Source organism: Columba livia, chromosome 8 (genome assembly GCF_036013475.1).
Source record: "Columba livia isolate bColLiv1 breed racing homer chromosome 8, bColLiv1.pat.W.v2, whole genome shotgun sequence".
Taxonomy (NCBI): Eukaryota; Metazoa; Chordata; class Aves; order Columbiformes; family Columbidae; genus Columba; species Columba livia.
In genome coordinates, this window is record NC_088609.1 from 30,948,012 (window position 1) to 30,969,382 (window position 21,371).

At 43.0% G+C, this 21,371-nt stretch overlaps 1 protein-coding gene across 3 annotated transcripts in view; it reads right to left on the reverse strand.

Moving 5' to 3' along the window:
* Positions 1-21,371, reverse strand: part of NIBAN1 (niban apoptosis regulator 1) — a 60,536-nt gene that overhangs the window by 35,107 nt on the left and 4,058 nt on the right. Inside the window, exon 2 of one of the 3 annotated variants that reach the window (XM_065071337.1) lies at positions 9,424-9,835. The exons of 1 other annotated variant lie outside the window; for it this stretch is intronic. In XM_065071337.1, the coding sequence (XP_064927409.1) occupies positions 9,424-9,454 (31 nt within the window). In that variant the 5' untranslated portion in view covers positions 9,455-9,835. Of the gene's footprint in view, positions 1-9,423; positions 9,836-13,762; positions 15,405-21,371 lie in introns of those variants that run through there. One more of the 3 variants, XM_065071336.1, reaches the window with a different exon arrangement.

The following is a 21,371-nucleotide window of genomic DNA, read 5'->3' on the forward strand; positions in this document are numbered from 1 at the left end:
CAGAGAGGGCAGCGAAGCTAAAAGTTAAAGGCACGTGCATGTATGTGACTCAAAGAGTCGGTGGCAATTTGAAAACTAAAACCTGGACTATGATTTAAATAGCATCTGGGTACTGGAGAGAACTCTTTCTTCCTTGTATTAAGAAGTATCATGACAATGTGGGGTTTTTCTGAGCATACACAGAGAAAGATAATTTCACACCGCAAGCAATTTTGATGCTTTCAAAATTTTATTTCCTTCTGCTTGGCGGGGGGGGAAGAAAAACAAACTAATTTTGCTGTATAAGGAAAAAAAAAGTAGTTCCCAAACTGCGATTTCTTAAAACCTTTATGCCTTCACTGGGAGTTTTCACGATGTTTCTGTATTTTATACAACAGGCTGTGAGTGTGAAGCAGCTACGATGAAATCAGAGAAAGGTCTCGACATCTTTGCTGTTTCACATAAGCGTAAACCTTCCAAAATAACCATGCAAAACTTTCTGAATCGCTACCGATTTTACTGCCGTTTGTTTAAATGTCAGGGCAGTTCCCAAAACGTTCACGCCTTCTTTTCATCTTATTTTAAAGATCAAAATAAATACGGTTAAAGAAAGAAAAAAACGTGGATAATTACAAGAGTAAGCGCGTGGGGTTTTACAGGAGCAAGTGCATGGGATGCTCTGGTGTAAAAGATGCTGTGGCCCAAGATTTACCACTCATGGCTACCTTATTTCCATTTTAAATGCCTAAATCTGTATGGCTGAGACTGCCACAGGAATATAGCTCATTTGCTAAGGAATTTGCAGAAATGGGCAATGGCAAAAGCTTCTGGAAGGTGTTAATTTCAGGTCCAGCTCCAATTTGCTCCGAATGTGGGATATAACCAAGGATGCTAGAGGTAACTTCATCAATTCGCATAGACAGCTGCAGTATTTAATGACTCCTTAACTGCTGGATAACGAGGTTTACAGCGCTGTAGTTATGTGGACGTGGCCGCAAAAGAACAAGCTGCACATCACGGGTGCTTGGCTGTGTGTTGGAGTTATGACACAAAGCTGGAGGGACGTCAGGAGGTTTTTGGGTATTTCGGTTTCCCACAGATTTACTTGCGGGACAGCACCAGGCGATAATCTGCACTCCACTTTTAAGAGACCAGATTTTTCCAGACCTACCGATTATAGGATGCGCTTGTGCTGCTGAAGCAGAAAATCCCTGCCCATCTGACAGCCTTTTAAAAACCAGCCTGCTCAGGCGGAGGCAGAAACTTATTCTCCAAATAAGGATGAAGCTTCCCAAAACCTTCTTTATAGCTTTATTTTCATTTTTTCTCCCTTTCTGGTCCCAACCAGCAGTAGGATGTTGTTGGCCCCAGCGCCAGCTGAGTTTCCTGCTCAGGGTTTTCCCCTATTTTCCATTGGGGCTTTTTCTTTTCCAGCTTGCGGTGGCCTCTTAATCTGTTACAGGGGACTCTGGACCTCACTTGACCGCTGCCTGCATCCTGCAGGAAAAAATTGTAGAGGAAATGGGACAAAGAACAAAATTCTGGTGTTGGGGAAAAAAAAAAGCCCCGACAATCGCAGGAAATACCTATGATTTTGGCAAAGCCTTTCAATTATGGCTAAATCGGCTCAGAAGGGGGATTCTTCACTGTCAACATTGCTTAAATCAGTTTAAAGTGTGATGACCAAAAAGAAAGGAGCTACGCAATTCATAATATATATAAAAGACAAACATGACATCACTGTGATTTCTATGTGCAGGATATATCAGAACCAATTAAAGCACAGACTGAGGAGCAAATGTTTTATGGTCTTCAGTTGCGAGCTATAGAAACTCTTCCCATAAAATGATAACAAGGGGTAAATGAAGACAAAATACTCCAGGGCAGTTGAAAAATGAGTTCCCCCAATTCTTTTCCAAATTTAGTGTGGCTTGCTTAGTCAGAGCTGTTTATATGGAGCAAGGCCAACTTTCCCACTTGGTTGGTCTGGCAACAGCGCAGCTCCAGCCCACGTAAATGTGACCTGAAACCCAATATTTATCCTTGGAGAACACATAATTTGATCATCTCCAGTAAGAGCCTGCAAGCAACCAAAATCACCCACAGGAAAAGATGCCAGCGATGGAAGTGGAAGGATTTCTGTCAAATCAAAGTGGTGAGGGTTCCTCCCTCCTTTCTTGAGGGTTTAGATCCTGCTCCAGCATAAACTTCGCTAATGTTTCATGATGCATCCACCCTCGCACTTTATCACGAAAGTTTAGCACACATTTCGATACATCTTTTAAGACTAAAAATTCAAGTAGTTGCACTGAGAAACAAGAAATATCTGCTGGCTGCCCACTGCAGACTGGCAACCCCCCCAAGCTTGTTTCTTCCTGCTTCTCCACCGCCTTTGACCTTTTTAACTGTGCACAACCCGCGCTGGACGCTTGTACAACTCCAAGTCATCAGACCCACAGTATGTCCTCAGACGCCCAACTCCTTCACTCAGATTTGACTGCTTTTATTGAAATAAACGGGCATCCAAGTTTAAAAACTTAAGGCAATCGTTGGCAAGTTGTCCCTGGAATTCCTGCTGGTTTCCAGCCCGGCGGGACAGCCGCGCAGAGCCCGGTCACCTCACCATGCCACACTCCTCCGCTCTCAACCTGGTGCCAAATGGCCTGGAGAGATGCAGGTCAGGAGAATTCCGAATGAAAGATCAGAAAGACAGTAACTTCTCGGCCGGCACACAAGAGAAGTGTCGCTCACACGAACTGGGCTTCAGCCAGCTGGAAGTCAGGAAGGGAAAGAGGTAAGGACTTGCCATAGAAGGTGTTTTTCCACTTCAATATCCATGTTTGGTGGCAAGATGATGAATCACCATCCCTGGAGGGGTTGAACGGACATGGAGGTGAGGTTCTCAGGGACACAGGATAGTGCCAGGAGTGGATTAATGGTTGGACTCGATGATCTCGAGGATCTCTTCCAACCAAAATGATTCTATGATGCCAAGAGTAGCAAGAAGACCCTGACTCTTCCTCTTCATAGCGCAACTGCTTAATTCAGAAGCTTTTGAATGGAGTTTTCAAAAATACCACAATCAGTGATATGAACCTCTTTGGAGGTCTGAGGGATGTGTCTTCTTAAACCATTTAAGCCCATTGGAAAATATCATTTGCACCCTGAGAGACATGAACTGTAAAAATAAGTAGATGATTTTCTGTATCAAAGCAAACACTAGACAAAATAAAACCTAAAAGAAACAATAAGCATTGTGGATGCTGAATGCCAGCACACCCAGTACTTCAAACAAGTGTGAAGTATTGAGACAGAGCAGGAATGAATGACTTTGACCTTGTATTTCTTCCACATGGCCACAAAGCCATCAGAAGTAAATATAAAAAGATCAGTTGACCATAACCACATGGTGCTTCACCAGCCAGGAGTGCAACCCACAACTGGGGACATGCTTTTAAATTATAAACTAGGAACTACTGGGTGCCTTAATGCTATTCAGCAAATTCAGTACCGAGCTTTAAAATTACTCCTCTCCATCCATCCATCTATTCACCCACCCACCCAGATGTATAATCTTATTCTCATAACCCATCAGGGCAGCAGCTATACGAGTTAAAATAATTTCAGTGTTCAGCTCCTGTGCCGATACATCCCAAGTCCAAGATAAACACCATCTTTGATTGAGGTAAACATCTCAAATTGCAGATGCTCTGGAGCCCCGTGAATCGGCAAAGCTCTGAATCGGCAGGTCTGAAACAGGTCGGATGCTCGCCGTGAACTGAGAGAATCAACCTCTGCTGTGATGCTGTGATGCCCAATTCACCTCTTCATTTCAAACATCATTTTCATTTATTAAATGCATCTGGTAACCAAAAAAACCCTAAATTACCAGCAATTCCCTCTTTCTTACAGTCTTCTTTCTCGTGCGGTACTTGTGGTACCACCCAGAAACTCTTTAAATCCAAGAGCTCCCAGGCTTTATCCTACCCATACAGGGAGGCAATCCAAAATACTCTTTGTTATTGAAAGCACAGCTCAGTTTAATCTTTATTTATAGAAAGAGTATTTTGATTATTCATGAGTCATGACTTACTATCTGTTATGAAAAAAGGGATGACAGACACAAATCCCATGTTCTGATGTGGCTGAATTGTGTCTCCACAGGTTTGTTTGCACTTATTTAGTCAAAACAAGAAGATCTCTGGTGGAACCATCTCTCTTCCCCACGTTGACACACTACAAAATACAGTTTGCACTTGATAAAACATTGAAACCAATTATTTACTCTCAGTTTTATTGTGTATTAATGGAGACTATGCTCATTAAAAACTCATAATGCCGCAACTACACACACCCAAATTATCCATCTGCATTATAGATACTGAATTGTATGGGTAAAATTCCAGGTAGTCACTCAGAACTCAACGCATAGGAGAGAATAACACCCATCACACCTCAGATCATCCTCTTCCTAAACCTCAGCACCCCTTGGGTGCTTAACCCAACTTCTCTAGAGGATAAATGGGAAAGGTGATTTTTAAGTTCATGTAAACTTGATCCACAGAAAAGGAGGAGACAAAAATAACAGGCTCCATTCCAGCCTCGCAGATCTCCCTTTCTACAATTGTACTCGAGTACTTAGCTCTTCCTCAAGTGCTCTGCTAAATAATACATGTGAAATTTTATACTGAGCTGCACAATTATCCCACAGATTTCAATAGCTTTATACAACTATCATGTTCTTCTTGGGCAACTTCATGAGCATCTCGTATTTCAGAGCGAGCAGACAGACCTCACATACTCTACAAGAAGGCTCGTTTTCTAAAGAGTAGCTTGTGATTTAACTATGGACCCTGTTATTTTACATTAATTCTGAAATCTGCCTCATTATTAAAAAATGCAGAGCAAAACACAGAGCACTAATCCTGCTTAAACACAGCGCGCCTCTTGGGTCAGACCCAGAGACTCATTCCAGGATTCCTTTTCCCTTCCGTCCCAGACAGGGATCAAGAAAAACCTTCTTAGGAAAGCAGATGGAGATGCCCTCGTTGCAAGGAAAAGACAAGGGGAGATAGGTACAAGTTACTCCTGGGGAGATTCCAATTGGACACAGGGAAATTTTTCCCGGTGAGAACAATCAGTTGTTGGAATCATCTTCCCAGGGAAGTGGTGGGTTCCCCAACACTGGACACTTCAAGATTCATCTGGACAGGGAGCTGGGCCAGCTTGCCTAGACTAGGCTTTGCCAAGAAACGTTGGACCAGATGATCCCATCCAACATGGGATTTTTTGATTTGCCATCTCTCATGCTGGGAGAAATGGATGGACAAGCTCTCCAGCCAGAGACGTGTCCTGCACAAGCAGCTCCACTAGCACTGCAGAAAGGAGAGGCCATGAACCTCAGGAAACCATCCGATCATAGAACAAATCCCAGAATCATTTTGGTTGGAAGAGCCCCTCAAGGTCATAGAGTCCAACCATACCCCACCCCTGGCACTGCCCCATGTCCTGAGAACCTCATCTCCGCCTGTTCAACCCTCCAGGGATGGTGACTCCAGCACTGCCCTGGGCAGCCTGTTCCAATGTTTAATTACCCTTTCTGGGAGGAAATGTTACCTCATATCCAAGCACTAGGGCTGGGGCAGGGATTGGGGAAAGCAATAGGAAGGATTTGAATTCTAACCTTCAAATGCCTGAGCTGCAGCTGGTGAGATGAGGCGCTCTGGTGTGGAACAGCGGGGCCACCAGCTCCGCAACGCTCCTGTTGCCAAATGGTTATTTAGAGGAGAAATGAGATTTCACAAGTTGCCTTTGCACTTGTGTCAGATTAAATAAAAAAAATCCTAATAATCACAGATTACATAAAGGCCAAAGCTTGTGGTTAGTCAAGCAGAAGCAAGCGCAGCACGAGCCAGGGGTTTGATTAACACCGTGTCAGATAACCTTACCATTAAGGCTGCTGAAATATATCCTTTATTGGTAATGGGGTCAGAAGCAGCAATGCTCTGTCTAGAAACAAATATTCACAGTCAAATTCAACTGGAATAAGGTCTGACAATCCTTTATTTATAAGCTTACTTCACCACACCAGAAGAACCAGGGATTTAAGAAAACAAATGAAGCCAATCTAGTTCTTGAGGGCCACAAGAAGCTAAACTCTGCTCTCTGTTACATTAATTTGGTGAAGGTCAAGGGTTTTGAGGCTTTTTTTCAAGTCCATGAGCCACTAATGGAGAAACAGACACCAAGAGTGTCTTGAGCAGCTTTCTGCAGCCCTGATCTCAGCATCACTTTACACATCACAGGAGGCTATACAAGAATATTTCTTGGGAACATTTAAACACCTTTCCAAAAACGTTAAGCCAATGCCGCATCAGCCTTTACATCAGGATGATGTGTCCTCTCCTCCCTCCCTGTGGCACTGCAGTCAGTTATTTCACTGCCCAACCATCCGCAAGGTAAAATAATGATAACCATTCTCACATCGGAGATACAGATAACAGAAATAACCATCTTCACAAAACACTAACTGAAGGTCTTTCTGAATATGTGGATATTTATACAGACACACATCCCTGCACAAGATTAATTCTGTGCAATGCTTGGAGCGTGCTCACGTAGATCTAGGAGATATTTTTACTCACTTTTTTTTCTTAATTCTTTTGCCAAAATTATGCCATACTAGACAGGTCTATTAGAACACAAAATTACTCAAAGGTGTTTATGACATTGGACATTGGTACGAGTACACACGTCCTTCCACGTGAGGCCTTATTTACGCTGAGGTTACCTTAGGTTAAAGTTCCCTTTATTCCCCTTAGGTTACAACTTGTTTCACCACCAGTAAGTCAACCCATTTTATTCCATTTCTCTTCAACAAACACACAAACCCCACAAAATGCAAAAGGGCTACGTGTGGGTAACAAAAGGACAGCAAAGGTACCATCGGGCACTTGCAGTTTTTCTCACCAAACTGTAAGATGTTTGATTCTCTCTTGGCTCCCATATGCCTTGCCCTGGTGCTGTGCGGTGGAAGGGTGTCTGGATGCTCTTGCACTCTCTCAGGCCACCTCCCCTTGTGGTCTTTTGACACGTTGCTTTCTTAGTAAAGGTGTATTTTTAAAATTCGATCTCCGCTACAGCATCCCAGGTAGTTCTTTCAAGTCAAACCCACAGTGATGTACGTGCTGTGAACTTGCTGAAGCTTGGGGTAAAATAACAGATGTGCATTTCACACAGCAAAGGAGACAGAACTATTTATCCCTATCAGATGTAGCCAACAACACAGGTCTTCATATGGACAAACACACAACTCTTTGTGAAAACCAAAAATCAATTGAATGCTCTTTTTCCCTTTTTAAAAAGGACAAACAAACTATATATATAATTAAGCTTCTAATGGAACTTTATATTACAAGAAGAGGAATATGTAAAATGCAGTTCACATCCCAAGGAATTTTTTTATCCCATCTCCCACTTGGAAAACAAAAATGGGAAAATATTTCATTTGTAGTGCATTTTTAGTCATTTGCTTCAGGTTCTCATTAATTTTATGCTATAATACTGCAAGGTGAATGCAAGGAACTTTAATGGTTGTCACTGCAAAACATGATTTGGGAGAGGATGGGAGGACTCACCGTATAAAACCTAGAAATTCGAGTGAAGCGTCATTTCACAATCCCCATAATGTATCACCTATTTTATTGTTTTAAAGCGTGGCCATACAACAGGATCATGATGCCACTGGGATTGTATTTGCCAGCCTATGCTTGCCCTGGTTAAGCCACAATTATTCACTATGACTTTGTGCAAGCTGGTTTTTGCACGTGTATTAAACACGCTGAAAAAATATTTCCATGATATCATCCATCCATATGTGCACCCAGCACCGCAGAACAGCAACCGGTGTGGACTAGTGGTTTTAAGCCGGGAAAATGAAGCGCTAGATGAATGTTTCTTAGTTTTAAATGATTTTTCCTAATATGTGGTTAATCTTTCTATGCCTTAGCTAAGCCAAACTAGACAAATTCTCCCTGCTGATAGTCTGTTCTCATGTTCAGAAAAATTAGATAATATCCTTAAACACGTTTGCTAGATCTTTAGAAATAAACGGATTTGAAAAAATCATTGCATTCACGCTTTGCAAGAAATACTTCCAAGCATTAAAAGGTCTATACTCAAGCAAATAAAAGTCTCGTCTTTTACAAACGAACACTTTTCTGCTTCTCTATGGATTATAATATCTCCCAGCAAGCAAAACCACATCATTCACTGAATTTTTAATTCTGCAGAAGAGACAGGAGGAAGCGTTTGCACCTCATCCTGTGGGGAGGAAGGTTCCTTCCCACGGCTGCTAAAAAGCATCAATTAAAGTTAAGAGCCTAGAATAAAACGCGTATAATTATTACACGAATCTGCTCACCAAACCCCGTGTAAAACAGGCTGTTTTTCCACAAATATACAGATGGGGAAGGGAAACTAAAGCTGTGCAATGCAACAAAAAGGCTTGATAATACAAGAAACACCATAAACACTTCTTACCCTGTCTGGTTTGATATGAGGGGAGCAAGACGCACCGATGTCCAGCTGAAAATAGAGACCTCAACCAAGTCTCCTCTCACCCTCCCAAACCCTGGTATGAATAAGTAGGTCTGATTTTCTCACTCACACTTTACTCAGACTCTACTATAGTGGCTGCTACTGCCCCAGCGTCCCGGTTTGGGATAGGATGTGGTCTCTTGCTCTCTTCCAGTTGTGAAACGGGTCTTCCCTTCCCTCACGAAACCAACGCAACCGCTCCAAAAGCCCCTGCTAAATTTAACCTAGAGACAACCCACGGGCAGAAGCAGAGAAAATGAGAAAAAATGGACATTAAAAGAAAACACAGGAGAAGAAGCGAACAGGAGATGGCTGTCTGGGGCTTCCCAACATGGGAGACCTGCCAGTGGCCTCCTTTTCCTCCTACTCAAATTTGAGGAAGGCCATAATTAAGATCCCAGTATTTCCAACGCACTGTCAAAGAAGGAAAAAAGTGACCCAAACTTTTTTTTTGGCAAAGCTAGAAGGCTTTAATTCATCATTCCTTACTTGGCAGAGTTTATGCCTTCCTGAATTAAAGCTGGGACCTGACTAATAAAAATATACCTTCTGCTAGCAAATTTGGAATTAATTCCATAAATTTTACCCTGAAAAGAGATGAAGTAAAAGCAAAAGAACTCCCAACTTCCTGCAATTGCAGCAGTATCAAAGATGAAGCGTTGCCTTTGCATTCAGCAGGTCTGCTCTTCCTACAACCAGCCAGTGCCAGCGATCCAGATCAGCAGCAGCAGAAGAAACACTCCCTGGTCACAAGGACGTGGGTCAGGGGAATTTAAGGAAAAAAAAAGAAAGAAAGAGAACTGTGTTTAGAAATAATTTGATGTGAATGTAGCAGAGGACACGTACAAAGCAAGACCTTTATCTCATAGTCACTCATGTGCAAAATGCTGGGGTTTAAGGTCTAATTTCTCTCCGCAGGTGGAGTCTCCAATGCATCTTGTGTCCTCCATGGAGCTCGTTTCACTAAAGCCACTTAAACACAGCGGAATCGAGCTCCAAGGGCTTACAGACCAGCCACTTGACAGTCGGCCAAGTGTTGTACATTATTCTTCTTCCGCCTGGACGAGTTTCAGCTCCTCAAGCGCTCATGAAAGCACCACCGAGAAGACAATAGGGTTAGCGCTGGTGTTTGTTTTTTCCATTTCTCAGAAGGCTTCCCGGGAAGAAGCGCCAGTCGGCTATTGTCTCTCTCACTAAATGTGTGTTTGAGTCTCCTCGGCCGCTGAGTTCTTCCTCTTCAATGTTTTAATGCTCCTTCCTTTTTGAAAAAAAAAAAAAAAAAAAGATAAGTTGCCTCATTTCCTCTCCATTTATCTTTCACGTTCAGAAAAGCTTGTGACAACACAAGGCAACTTGAAAGGAAAAAACCAAATCAAAACCACCTTCTTCCAGCGCCGTGTTTGTATAGTTGGACCATGTGGGCTCGGCAAAATAGACAGGCAGGTTATTGTTAAGAAGAGGAAATTTGTTCTTGATAATTTATTTGGAAATGCTTTGGTGGGAGCTCTCCTGCTGGGTCACAGTACCTCTGCATACGGACATGCCGAAAGTACTTGCCCATACGCCACGACTTGTGGTCATGTGTAACCGGAACACATCAGAGCCCTGTTATTTTTGTCTGTGGCAATCTTTGGTGGCAATACCTCAATCAGTGCATTTAACCATCTGCTTTCAGCGCTCTTGTCTTCGTACAATCAATCACATAGCTCTGATTTTATAAGTCTCGTTCTTCCATCATAGGTCTCCATAATGTTCCGTCCATCAGTCCAGTCTGAGCTCCAATCAACGCGGATGCTGATACTTCCTCTCTTTTTGGAGAAGAACATGGTCCTCTCTTTTGCCTGTCCATTTCAAAACTTCAATTCTTCATCTTGCTGTGTTTTGTAAAATGTTTTATTTTGGGGACTGAGAAAAAAAAAACAGCCCTAGGAACGCAAGACGCAAGAGCTGATAAGAATAAAAGAAAATAACTTTGTGTGATGAGCGTTTTATCTGGCAAATTTATGTATATCAGATTACATTTTCATTTTCTGAATGCAGACGTAAGCGTTAGTAATGCTATTTTAGACAGACTGCACGTGAAGCACGCTGTCACAATTTGCTTCAGTGGGGAAGCAGCCAAGCAGCAATCTCATTTACAGACTCACAAGTGCGGAGAAGGACGCTCAAGCCCTGTGGCAAAAGGGGTCACAAAGTGTGTATGTTAGCGCAGGTCTTCATAAGAAAGAGCAGATTTTGGAGAATAACAAACAACTACGATTATGCGGTGTTGCTTTGAAATTATACAATGTGTTTTTCTTTGTGTCTTTCCCCAGACTCCTCTGTCAAGCAATTGCAGAAGATAAAGGAAAGACTGTGAAAGGGTTTCATTTTTGCTTCAGCCTCGGCAGGTCTGCTCTGCAAAAATTTGCCATGTGAGCGTCCAATATCCATAAAGTGTCTCTAACGGAGCAATGCTCATCCTGAATCGCAGCCAAATCCCAATTCCTCCACAGGCTGCCTGCATTTACGGACTCCAACTGAATTTCAAGCCCTGTTTGCAGTCTTCGATGGTGGCTTCAAGTCAGCCTGGGTGTTTCTGAGGTACAAATGCAGGGAAAGCTGCATAAATCCATTTTCTATCTTCATTTGGGCCAACGGGATTCACCAACCTGATGAAGTGCAGGATGAGCACTGAATTTCTGTGAAATATTTTCCCACCTAACAGCATTTGGTGTGGCTTCAAAACACCCTCAAGAGCTCTTTAATCATCAACATGAACCTCCTTGGAGAGACTTTTCTATCCCTTACATTATTCCTAGAGACCTCTACTGCACAGTGCAACCATCTCTTCCGATGAGATGCTACTCAGGCTACTTGTGCAGTAGCAAAAAGTCTTTGTACCCTGGGACATAAATTCTTTGCTATTTACCCTTTCAAGCATCGCTGAGCAACTATTTCACCAACATTTTCACCATAAACTTTGCATAAAACCAGCAACTTCATCCAAACAGGCGGGCTCTTCGTTAACTGCAAAGCAGCTCAGTGAAAAGGATAATAGAATTAGAACAGGCCAGGAATTTTGGAAAATTGTATTCGCAAAAACCGCCAATACGATTCGTGGATTCTTTATCATTTCCAATGCAAAACCAGGGAGACAAGGAGAAACAGCGTTGAAAAAGCGCATCTTATGGCCTCCGCTTTGCACCGAGCTTGAATAGCAAAGACGCACCAAACCCTCAAAAACGAGCCAGTTGGGTTGAACCGTCTGGCTCCAAAAGTTTGGGTTTAAATTGAGCCAGGACTTTTTCTTTGCATGTCTCAGAAATCCAGAGGCCAAGACAACAAAACATGGGCCTCGGGTTCGACATACTGGTTTCCAATTTTGCTTGCAGGCTTGCCCCCCTGAGAACATGTGCCACAGCTAATGGCCACAAAAAATATATATTCTAGGAGATGATAGTCTCTTTTCAATCAGTAACAAGGTCAGATCTTTGTGTTGCAATTACTTCACTTTTAGAAGTAGCTCCGAAACTAAGAGGACAGTATACATGGTTGAAGATTAAAATGGGTTTTGCTGCCACCATTGTGAGGCATCTTCTCGTGTTTCCAGGACTGCTGGGTACCAACCACGAGTCTCTGAAGCCACGCTGAAAGTCTAAACACCAGCCGAAGTCCTTAACATCACAATTTTTGCTTGGATGTATGGAAAATATCTGCTTAATGTGCTTCAGAAGAGCCTTCTGTGGGAAAATAATGGAAGCGTCAGATCTTATCTCATTCAAGAACGACTAGTACAGAGCAACGCAAAGCAAGTTGGAGGAGATAACGCAGCCCTGGCTTCGAGATTGAGCAGATATCCTAACACGCTTTATAAACTCTTCATTTCCTAGGGTTTCTCCAGTTTGTAAAATGCTGCCTCTCGAAATCAAAAGAAAACATAGAATTATAGTACATAAAGAAACATATAAGAAACAAAAGGAGAACTGTTCCACTGGCCAGCAAACACTTTTCTTTAAAGTTATTTAAATAAAAAAATAAGTCTTTCAAATGCATTAGAACCACCTTTTTTGCAAAACTGTGCTGGAAAACTCATTTTTTAAACATACACTCTCCTTTGCATGTCTACTGTATATAAAAGGCATTTCTTCTGGTTAACATATTATTCAGGCCGGAATAATTACACATCAGAGAGATGCCTAATTAGCTAATCTTTAAACTTTCCAGATCTAAAAAAAGATCCCAAGGCATGTTTTATGTATATAGAATGATGTCAGCTGACAAATACGTGGCACAGTCCGTATTATTGTGGTTGTAACCAAGAACCACATGAATCAATGTTTTGGGCTTGTCTTTGCATTAGTCGAGACGACAGGACTTCTGAAGGAAAGCAAGAGTGTGTTCTGTAATCCTGAGAATCCACTATGAAGATAAAAGAAAATCAGCCACACAATACAGGAAATACAGAATATAAGCAATGCTGCATTTTATCAGCAGCGTGCACTTTCTTGGAAGACTCCATAAGGTTTTAAAAATCAAACAGCTGCTGTGAGAAGCAACAATGAATAGAAATACTTGGATTTACAACTAAAACTAACAGGGGACAGAGTTGACAAAGAAATATCTGCAGTTACCACAACCATATTGTTTTAGACTTACATCAGACAAAAGCTATTTCAACAGGAAAACCTGTCTTAGCCAACAGCTGGAAAACTCATAGCCTGATTCTGGAAGGAAAGGGGACTTATTAGTTTTTACAGATGTCTCCATTCCCACCATCCAAAAGGAGCTAAAGCTACAAACAGAGAGACGGGCCCCATCTGCCACACGGCTTTCCCATCCTCCCCAGGCTGCGCACGCTCACGTCTCTGGCATCGATTCAGCCTACACATCTATACATTACGCTCACAGAAACTCAACCTGACATTCTGTAGAGCGTCCTCAAATTCGGCTTTAAATTCATTTTTGGTTCGGCGTCCCAAGAGCAGAACTCTAGACGCCTCTGCTATCAAAGGGGCTGGATTTTATTTTTTAAAAATTGCTCTTTTGCAGACAATAATAATAAAAACCCAGGCACAAAAATAACACCTGCCAGCGCCAAGCGTGACGGGGAGAGCACAGCGACTCGGCAGTTGACCACACTTCCTGCTGCCTAAATATTTAAGGCACGCGAAGGAAAAACCACGTAGCAAGATGAGTAACTAACCAACCACAAGCTGTCGCTCAAAATGACCACATAGTACTTGATGCTCATTGGGTTTGTGTGTCTGTTTATGTTGGTAACTCCCTAGTATCGCAGTGTGGTATCGGTTTGAGACATCCCCATTCTGGTGCGACGTGCTGAGCAGCTCTGTGTTTTTTCCACGCATCAGGGAAGTCGGTGATAACTTCAGATGGGGCCGTCCTTCTTCACTTCAGACGCAACTTCTTCCTACAACAAATCCCAGCGCTGCTTCAGTTTAGGATTTATCGCCACTACTTGGCCACAGCTCCCATGGGATCATCACAAACACATCAAGCCCCAAATGCTCCATCTCCAAAGTCTTCGACAGAAGCGTCTTTTATCACAGATTTCAGGTGGGACATTGTTTGACAGCTGCTTCCTGCTGGGCTCTCCTGCTCTCAGCTAAAAAGCAGTTGAAACACAAGAGAAGGAGGAAGGGATTGAAGCTCTGGTGAAGAACAGTGAAATACATATAACATAGGGACCTTGATTCTACAGCTTCTGAAGGAACCACGCTAATGAAATACCCACGGTCCCTCTGGTGGCACAGCAATCACGTACCCTGACACCAAGCAAGGACACTGCAGCCATTCCCTAAGGAAAGCACCCAGCACTTAATTAAAGTATCTCAAAAGGAATGAGAGAAACAGGAGCTGAACCCAAATACTGGGCCCAAAAAATGCAGCATGGCCAATATAGCAGACTGGTGAAGTATCACACATCTAGAAGTACGGTTAAATTAGGATTCAAGTTTAAATTAGGATTCAAGTTTTCCAGTTGTCCTGATTTTGATGTCCAAAGAGAGAGGGGCTCAAATCCTGCGTCAGTCCACATGGACACTGACATTCTTCCCCCTTCCTTGGGTCTGTTTTTGATAAAAGGCTGATGGAAGCGCTATTAACATCATTTTCTACTTAGTACATGATTTGCTTCTACAGTTCAAAAAGTTTTTGAACATCCTATAGATCGATTTCTTCTATTGAATGCATTGTGATGGCTGAATTGAGACTTTGGCATGGGCTACAAATACCCTACAGACGCAGGTCAGACCTCAATAAGGGTCTTCTCTGTGGGCTACCAGAGAGGTAAAGGAAATTCCAGCTGATTCCCTGTTTCCTGGCCACAGCTGGAAAGCCCACTGCAAGTTATCAAGCTTGGTAAAAACACTAACAAAGAACTAAACAACTATGACTACATTTTAAAAGCATATGGAAAACAAGAACTCACGTCTCCTCTGTATCTTTAATTCAGATAATCCCTTTTCTTTAAAATCACATTGAAAAGTTCCATCTCCTAAGTATGGTACATGCCCCATTTATTGTGGAGCTCTGAAAGTTCGTGGTGTGGTGAGCTGGAAACAGCAGGGACTTGATTTATATTTAAGGTAGGTAAATGCCACATTGAAGAACTAGATCCTGTTTCTGTGCCTGCTACAGTATGGATAAAACATATGTCACATACAGCAGAAGCTCCCAGGTGGCTCCTGCCATCTCCGTTTTCCAATTTGCAGAAGTGCTGAGCACCCGTGGTCACAACAGAGCCCAGCTGGAAATCTGGAGAGAGCATTAAGAGGGCTGATTCCCTGAAAAATTGAGCACTATGTCTGTCAAGCCCCAGATTCATAGCCATAGCTCCTCATATATGAAATAAAACACCACCACGTAGCACAGCATCTCAGCAGGAAGATCAGCTGATTGATGTCTGCACTGCGCTTTGTAGCTTGGCAGGTGTACAGGAAATCTCAGAAGGGAAAAAAAAACACAACAAAAAACCAAACCCAAACAACAAATCTGGGGTTTCCTACTGAATGAAGCCAACAGAAAAATACACCAGAATTTGCCTTTGCATTCTGGTCTCTCTCAAGCATCAGCGGTGAGCTCAGGGCTTCAGACCCCTGGGCCTTTTCAGCTCAAAGTTTATGGCTGGAAGTTGTGTTGGCTTTGTGGCATCACCTTCATCTCCAGGGGTGAAGAGCTGCTGTTAGCTGTGGGTTTCACAGTTATTTGCTACACTGCACAGAGGGCAAACGTGGCAACAACAGGGTTTAGTTCAGCAGGAAAGTCCCAGCAGTGGTTAGAAACCCCCCCCCACTCACCTCGGGTTTCCCTTATTCCAGCTCCACGTCCCCCAACCCCTTCCCTCCTCTTGCAGGATATACCTGAGCTGTTCCACAGAACATCCAGAGAAAGGAAAAACACGTTTTCTTTAGATTAATTCTCACCAAAAAAATAAAAACAACTCATCCATTTTAGCCGCAGTTTTCTCAAAAATGCAATCTGAGGCAGGCACTCAGCATGGAAACTTCGGTCTGAGCAGCTGAAGACTGGGAAAGCCTCATTTGCAACTGAAAACAGTGGAAAGTGTCTGGCAGTCTAAATTGCAGACAATGATATTACTTACAGAATATCCCAAGAGCAAAAAAGGCTTTTTTTTTTTTCCCTTTGCACAGACTCTGCCATTAAATCTTTGCCTGGGGACGATGAAAGCTTATTTTTCCTTCAGTGCGACCGCTACAATATGTGGAATATCGAGTGAAAGTATGCAAGGATCCTCTGTATCACATTCGATAAAAGCAGGCTGGTCAAATGTTCATTTGAGATACTTAACATCCCCAATGCTGCTTCAGGAATCGGGTCACAAACACGGCGACCAAGCTCAGCAGAGAATAGCAGCACAAATAGCAACCGTGGTTTCATGCAGTGGACGAAAATACCACGCAAAGCTTTAAAAATCGCTTCTTAAGGTAAGAGATGAGCTGGGCTGAAGAAGAGCACGAGCTAAAAGGGTGAGTGAGCTTGATGCTGAGTTCCAGGAGGGTGGTGGCATCTTTTGTAAATTTGAAGCAATGATGCCCGTACATCTCTGAAAAAAGGAAAAGCTCCTTGCCAGGCTGCAAGTTTCCAGATGCAGTGCACAAGGGCAATTTTTTTAAGCTGGGATCCCAACCAAAAACCAGCAGTAAATCCAGGAAGACATTACTCCAGCAAGTGATCCACCACAGGCAACAAGCAGGGGGCTTTTTAGAAACTGTATGTGCATACAGAGCTGGCTTGTGAACTCAGCAAAATCTGCAGCTACCTTGACCTGGGGAACATAAACCTTTGTGGGAAATCCCAGATGTTTTTATAATAGAAAGAAGCTGTAGGCATTTTTTTGTTAAGGTTGGCTGTGCAAGTATTTAGCGATGAGGAGCTGGTCCCCAGCACGTACCCCAGGTAATAACCCAGCGGGGTTGGGACCGCGGCAGAGGCCTGGCCGTGCTCTGGGGACGGACACAAGATGCTCCTCCTGGTCCTGGCACTCCCCGGCCCCACTTTCTAGACATTTGGCTTTGCCTTTGTGTGCTCTGCCTGCTTAAACAGTAAACAACCGCAAACAAGGATCGCCTTACGCTGTTTGTGTAATACCACCAACCTCTTTGTGAGGACCAGCACGTCCCCCGCACAAGAACTTATGTGCAATTCAGGCATAGACGAGCTTTTCTGCAAGTTGCCTGTTGCAATGAGTGAGAGCCGCAGTCAAAACGTGCATCACCCTGCGAAGCACAATATAGAATGAACCTGGAAAAAACAGTGGCATTTTTGGGGAGCTGTGAACTGACTGTCTTACACCATTAGGAGGCTGAGGGGAGACCTTCTGATCTCTGAACTGCCTGAAAGGAGCTTGGAGCCAGGGGGGGTCGGGCTCTGCTCCCCAGGAACAAGCGCCAGGAGCAGAGGAAACGGCCTCAAGTTGCGCCAGGGGAGGTTGAGGTTGGATGTGGGGAACAATTTCTTCCCCAAATGGCTGTGGGGCATTGGAACAGGCTGCCCAGGGCAGTGCTGGAGTCACCATCCCTGGAGGGTTGGACAGACGGACATGAGGTTCTCAGGACATGGGGCAGTGCCAGGGGTGGGTTATGGCTGGACTCCATGATCTTGAGAGTCTCTTCCAACCAAAATGATTCTGTGATTACCAACGATCTCCTTACAAGTCCACTATCATTTTTGCTGGTGTTGTCAGTGGAGAGCCCAGAAACAGGCTGGGGACTGACGCGTGATGCCACCCGGACAGACACCATAACAAGGAGGCACCACATTCACCATTTAATCCACAACACGTAGAAAAAAAAAAGCAACCCAAGGACCAGCTGACTTGCTCACTTCGCATGAATCCCAAAAGCAGCGGACCTGCCACACAAGCAGCAGAAAACTATCTGACAGACGCTTGGCTGATTTGGCACCAAACGCATCATCGGCAACACAAGCCTCCATAGCATCTACACGCTCCTCAGGGACCAGGCTGCTCAGGGCAAGGCAGAAGAACAGGCTTCGAATCAAGATCATCACAAACAACATCAAAAAGTTATTTTTAATAAGTATTTCTGGATCGGAAAATTTATTTAGAAAAAATAAATCACCTGCTCTGTTCCTCATCACGCTTCTTTCCTAGAAGAATTTCAACCATACAAAAATCACAGAATGTTAGGGATTGGAAGGGACCTCAAAACATCATCTAGTCCAATAATCTACATACTTCTGATAACTATATTGCTTTTAACTTTTTAATCATCTAACCAGAAGAACCCAAGAGTCTGACTCACTTTTGTTTTCTACTTCCTGATGTTGGTAACTAAGAAAACTACCTTGTTTTAAAAAAATAGATGCAATAACTAAATAATAACTTCAGTAGTGCTGCAATGGCCTAATAAGTAGGCTTAACGCTTTAATGCTATCCAAAGTGTCAGAGCAACTGTTCATGTTTCATGTATTAACTAACATCTTATCACAGAAGCATGAGATTAAAGGCTTATGATTTCAAAGATTAACACTTAATTAAATACCTGGAGAAACTAATTCACGGAAACCCTCGGTTATGCCTATCAAGTTAAGCATTAGTATAGAAACAGCATCAAACTTTTAAAAAAATATGTAACGTTAATTAAAAAATACAGGATAAAGTTTTCAGAAAAGCCAAACAGGCAAAGCCTTTCTTCACACAAGTTTGAGGCATTTCCACAAGCTTTAATCTTGCTTTTATGGGAGGGCTGGCCTCATTTTGTCACTGTCTTTTAACTGCAAAAGCAACTAAAATACTTGCACACATGTTCAAAAACTGGAAGCCGCTTGTAATTGTTCTTTAAGTGTGAAGAGAACAGTTATGTTTACTATACGCAAAGGGAAAAGCTGTAGGAGGAGAGGCTGCTGTACTTTAAAAGTAGCCAGGAGGGCATTGCTTATGAATATTGTCCTTCCCGATCCAGACACCGGCTTTTCAGCTGCTGCTGCCCAAAGGCATCGACAACGAAGCTGTTCTCATCATCTCCAAGCTTTTTTTCCTGCCCTTAGTATCAATAACATTTTTACCAGATGCAAAGACTGTCTTCTAATTTGTGACCAAGCTGCGCTAATTAAAGAACCTCCAATCTTCAAGGTTTATGGAAAATAGCAAGTACAAAAGAGCAGCTGAATCCACACTTACAATTACAGGTTTTGGGGCAAACGTGAGCTTATTTCTCCATTCTTCTGTTGAGACGAAGCTCCTTCCATTGATGCCCTTGCTTAATTCAACATCGTACGTTGTGTTTTCTACACAGCCAGCAGAAAAAGATTTTAAAAGCCACACGCCTTCCCCTACCACCCAGTGATTTCCTTTCACTTATACTACCCAAAAAAACCCTTATTTCCCAGAAAAAAACCCACCATTCAGTTTTCAAACCTGGGCTCTGTAGCAAGCATTACGTAGCACATCATCATTAAGGCTGGTTTTGTGCAAGCAATATGTTTTGTTTTGGTGTAAGGAGCTGGAGATGATCAGAGCTCACATTCGGAAGTTACCAAGTACAATAAATTCTGTTCCAGTTGGGTGGCAAATACCTTTCCCATCAATCACATCCCTGGATGCGTTTTACTTGAATTTAGTCTAAAGCTAAAGCACCCAGCCCCCTGAATTAAAGAATGTAAGAACCACAGAGAAGCTGCCTATCCTTTCCAACACAGACAGGCACTATTTATTGAAACTACAGGGTGAAAATCTGCCACTGGCTCCAACAGCAACAACCTCTCTGAGAACTAGAACTTCCCAGAAAGCAAGCAAAGCCAATAGGATTTTTCTTTGAAATCTCATTTCTTAAGGTCTTCAAGAACTTGGACACTTAGCAAGGTGAATATAATGAAATATAGAAACTTATATACATATTGAAATTTGTATTTCCTACCCACTTCATTTCATTTTTTCATTCCATGGGTATTTACACCTAGTTGGATTGGACTAGATAGCACTCGTCAAGTGCTATCCCGCAATCATGAACTCTGGATTCAGTTGTGTTTGTAAAAGAAAATATTACTCTGCCCCTTCCTTAGATTTTGGGAATTGCGGAAAAATCAGATCAGCTTTTGTCATAAACCTCATACGCGGAAATGAAAAGCGCCCTCTAAGAGCTCTGAAGCAGATGCTGGCGAGTCCAGAGAGACGCTGCGCTCCTGCTCTATCGGATGCTACAGCCACGCTCACCTGCAGAAAACAAAGAGAGAGGATTTCCAAAACACAGCGAGATGTAGCTTGTAACAGGCTGAGAGAAAAAGCACCAAGCGTAGCCAGATTTTTTACAAAACCCAGTTATACTCGCAGCTGTACACCAAATTAAAACCAGAAGGGCTGCGCGACGGTTTCAAGCAGAAAATCCAACATCCAGCCTGAGCGCCTGCCCAAAACAGGCCAACTTTTCCACAATTAATTCCAAGTTATTCTTCCACCCTCCAGCATCCCTGCTCATGGCTGTGGCTGCTGGTGAGAATTTCCCTCCAGAGCTGCGTCAGGCCTGGTTTATCTCCCTCCAAGTCACTGGGACTTATCTCCATACAACTGATGATATTTGTTCAGCTCCCTGTACAGCTAGCGACCGATTTCCTTATCTTGTCTTTTACATAAAGAGTAAATCAGGCTTCTCTTCAGTCTCTAAAACTTGACAGAATAGGAAGAGTCTGTCTGCTTTTTCATGTAGGAACACCTCTAAAGTGCAAAAAAAAACCGCCAAAACCTGTCTTAATTAGTACCATACCGAAATCCATAGGCAAAACAAATGGCTACAAAGAAATTTCTTACAGACGTGAAGTAATAGCTTTCACTGTCGAATGAAAAGAAGAACGGCTGGAAGGTTTGCTCGGAAAAAAGCCCCGAACAATGAGGAAACCCACAGGGTGACAGCACCATCGCTGCAAGGAAAAGAGACGGAAAAGAAGGGAAGGAAGAAGGAAAAACTGCATTTAAACAAACAAATCAAAAGCAAATTACTACAAAGCCTCATCCTCTGGACAGCCTGAGGTTTACAGCAATGGGTCGACTGGATGTGGTCAAGCACGCTGAGCATCTTTAATAATAACACAACCTTCAGAGAAGTGCAGTTTTTTGTATGCTAAACTCTTTTAAAGATGGGCCTGTTGAAATTACTGGTGTTGGGTGCCTGAAATCTGTCCACCTCTCCCAGTTTAAAAAAATGTGGTCCTAACAGTCCATACATAACAGCACAGTTTGGTCCCCTGCTGCTGGGATGGCAGAAATAGGAAATGAGTGAGACCCTCAGGGCCATTTCTCCCTTCTCCCCACTGTGAGA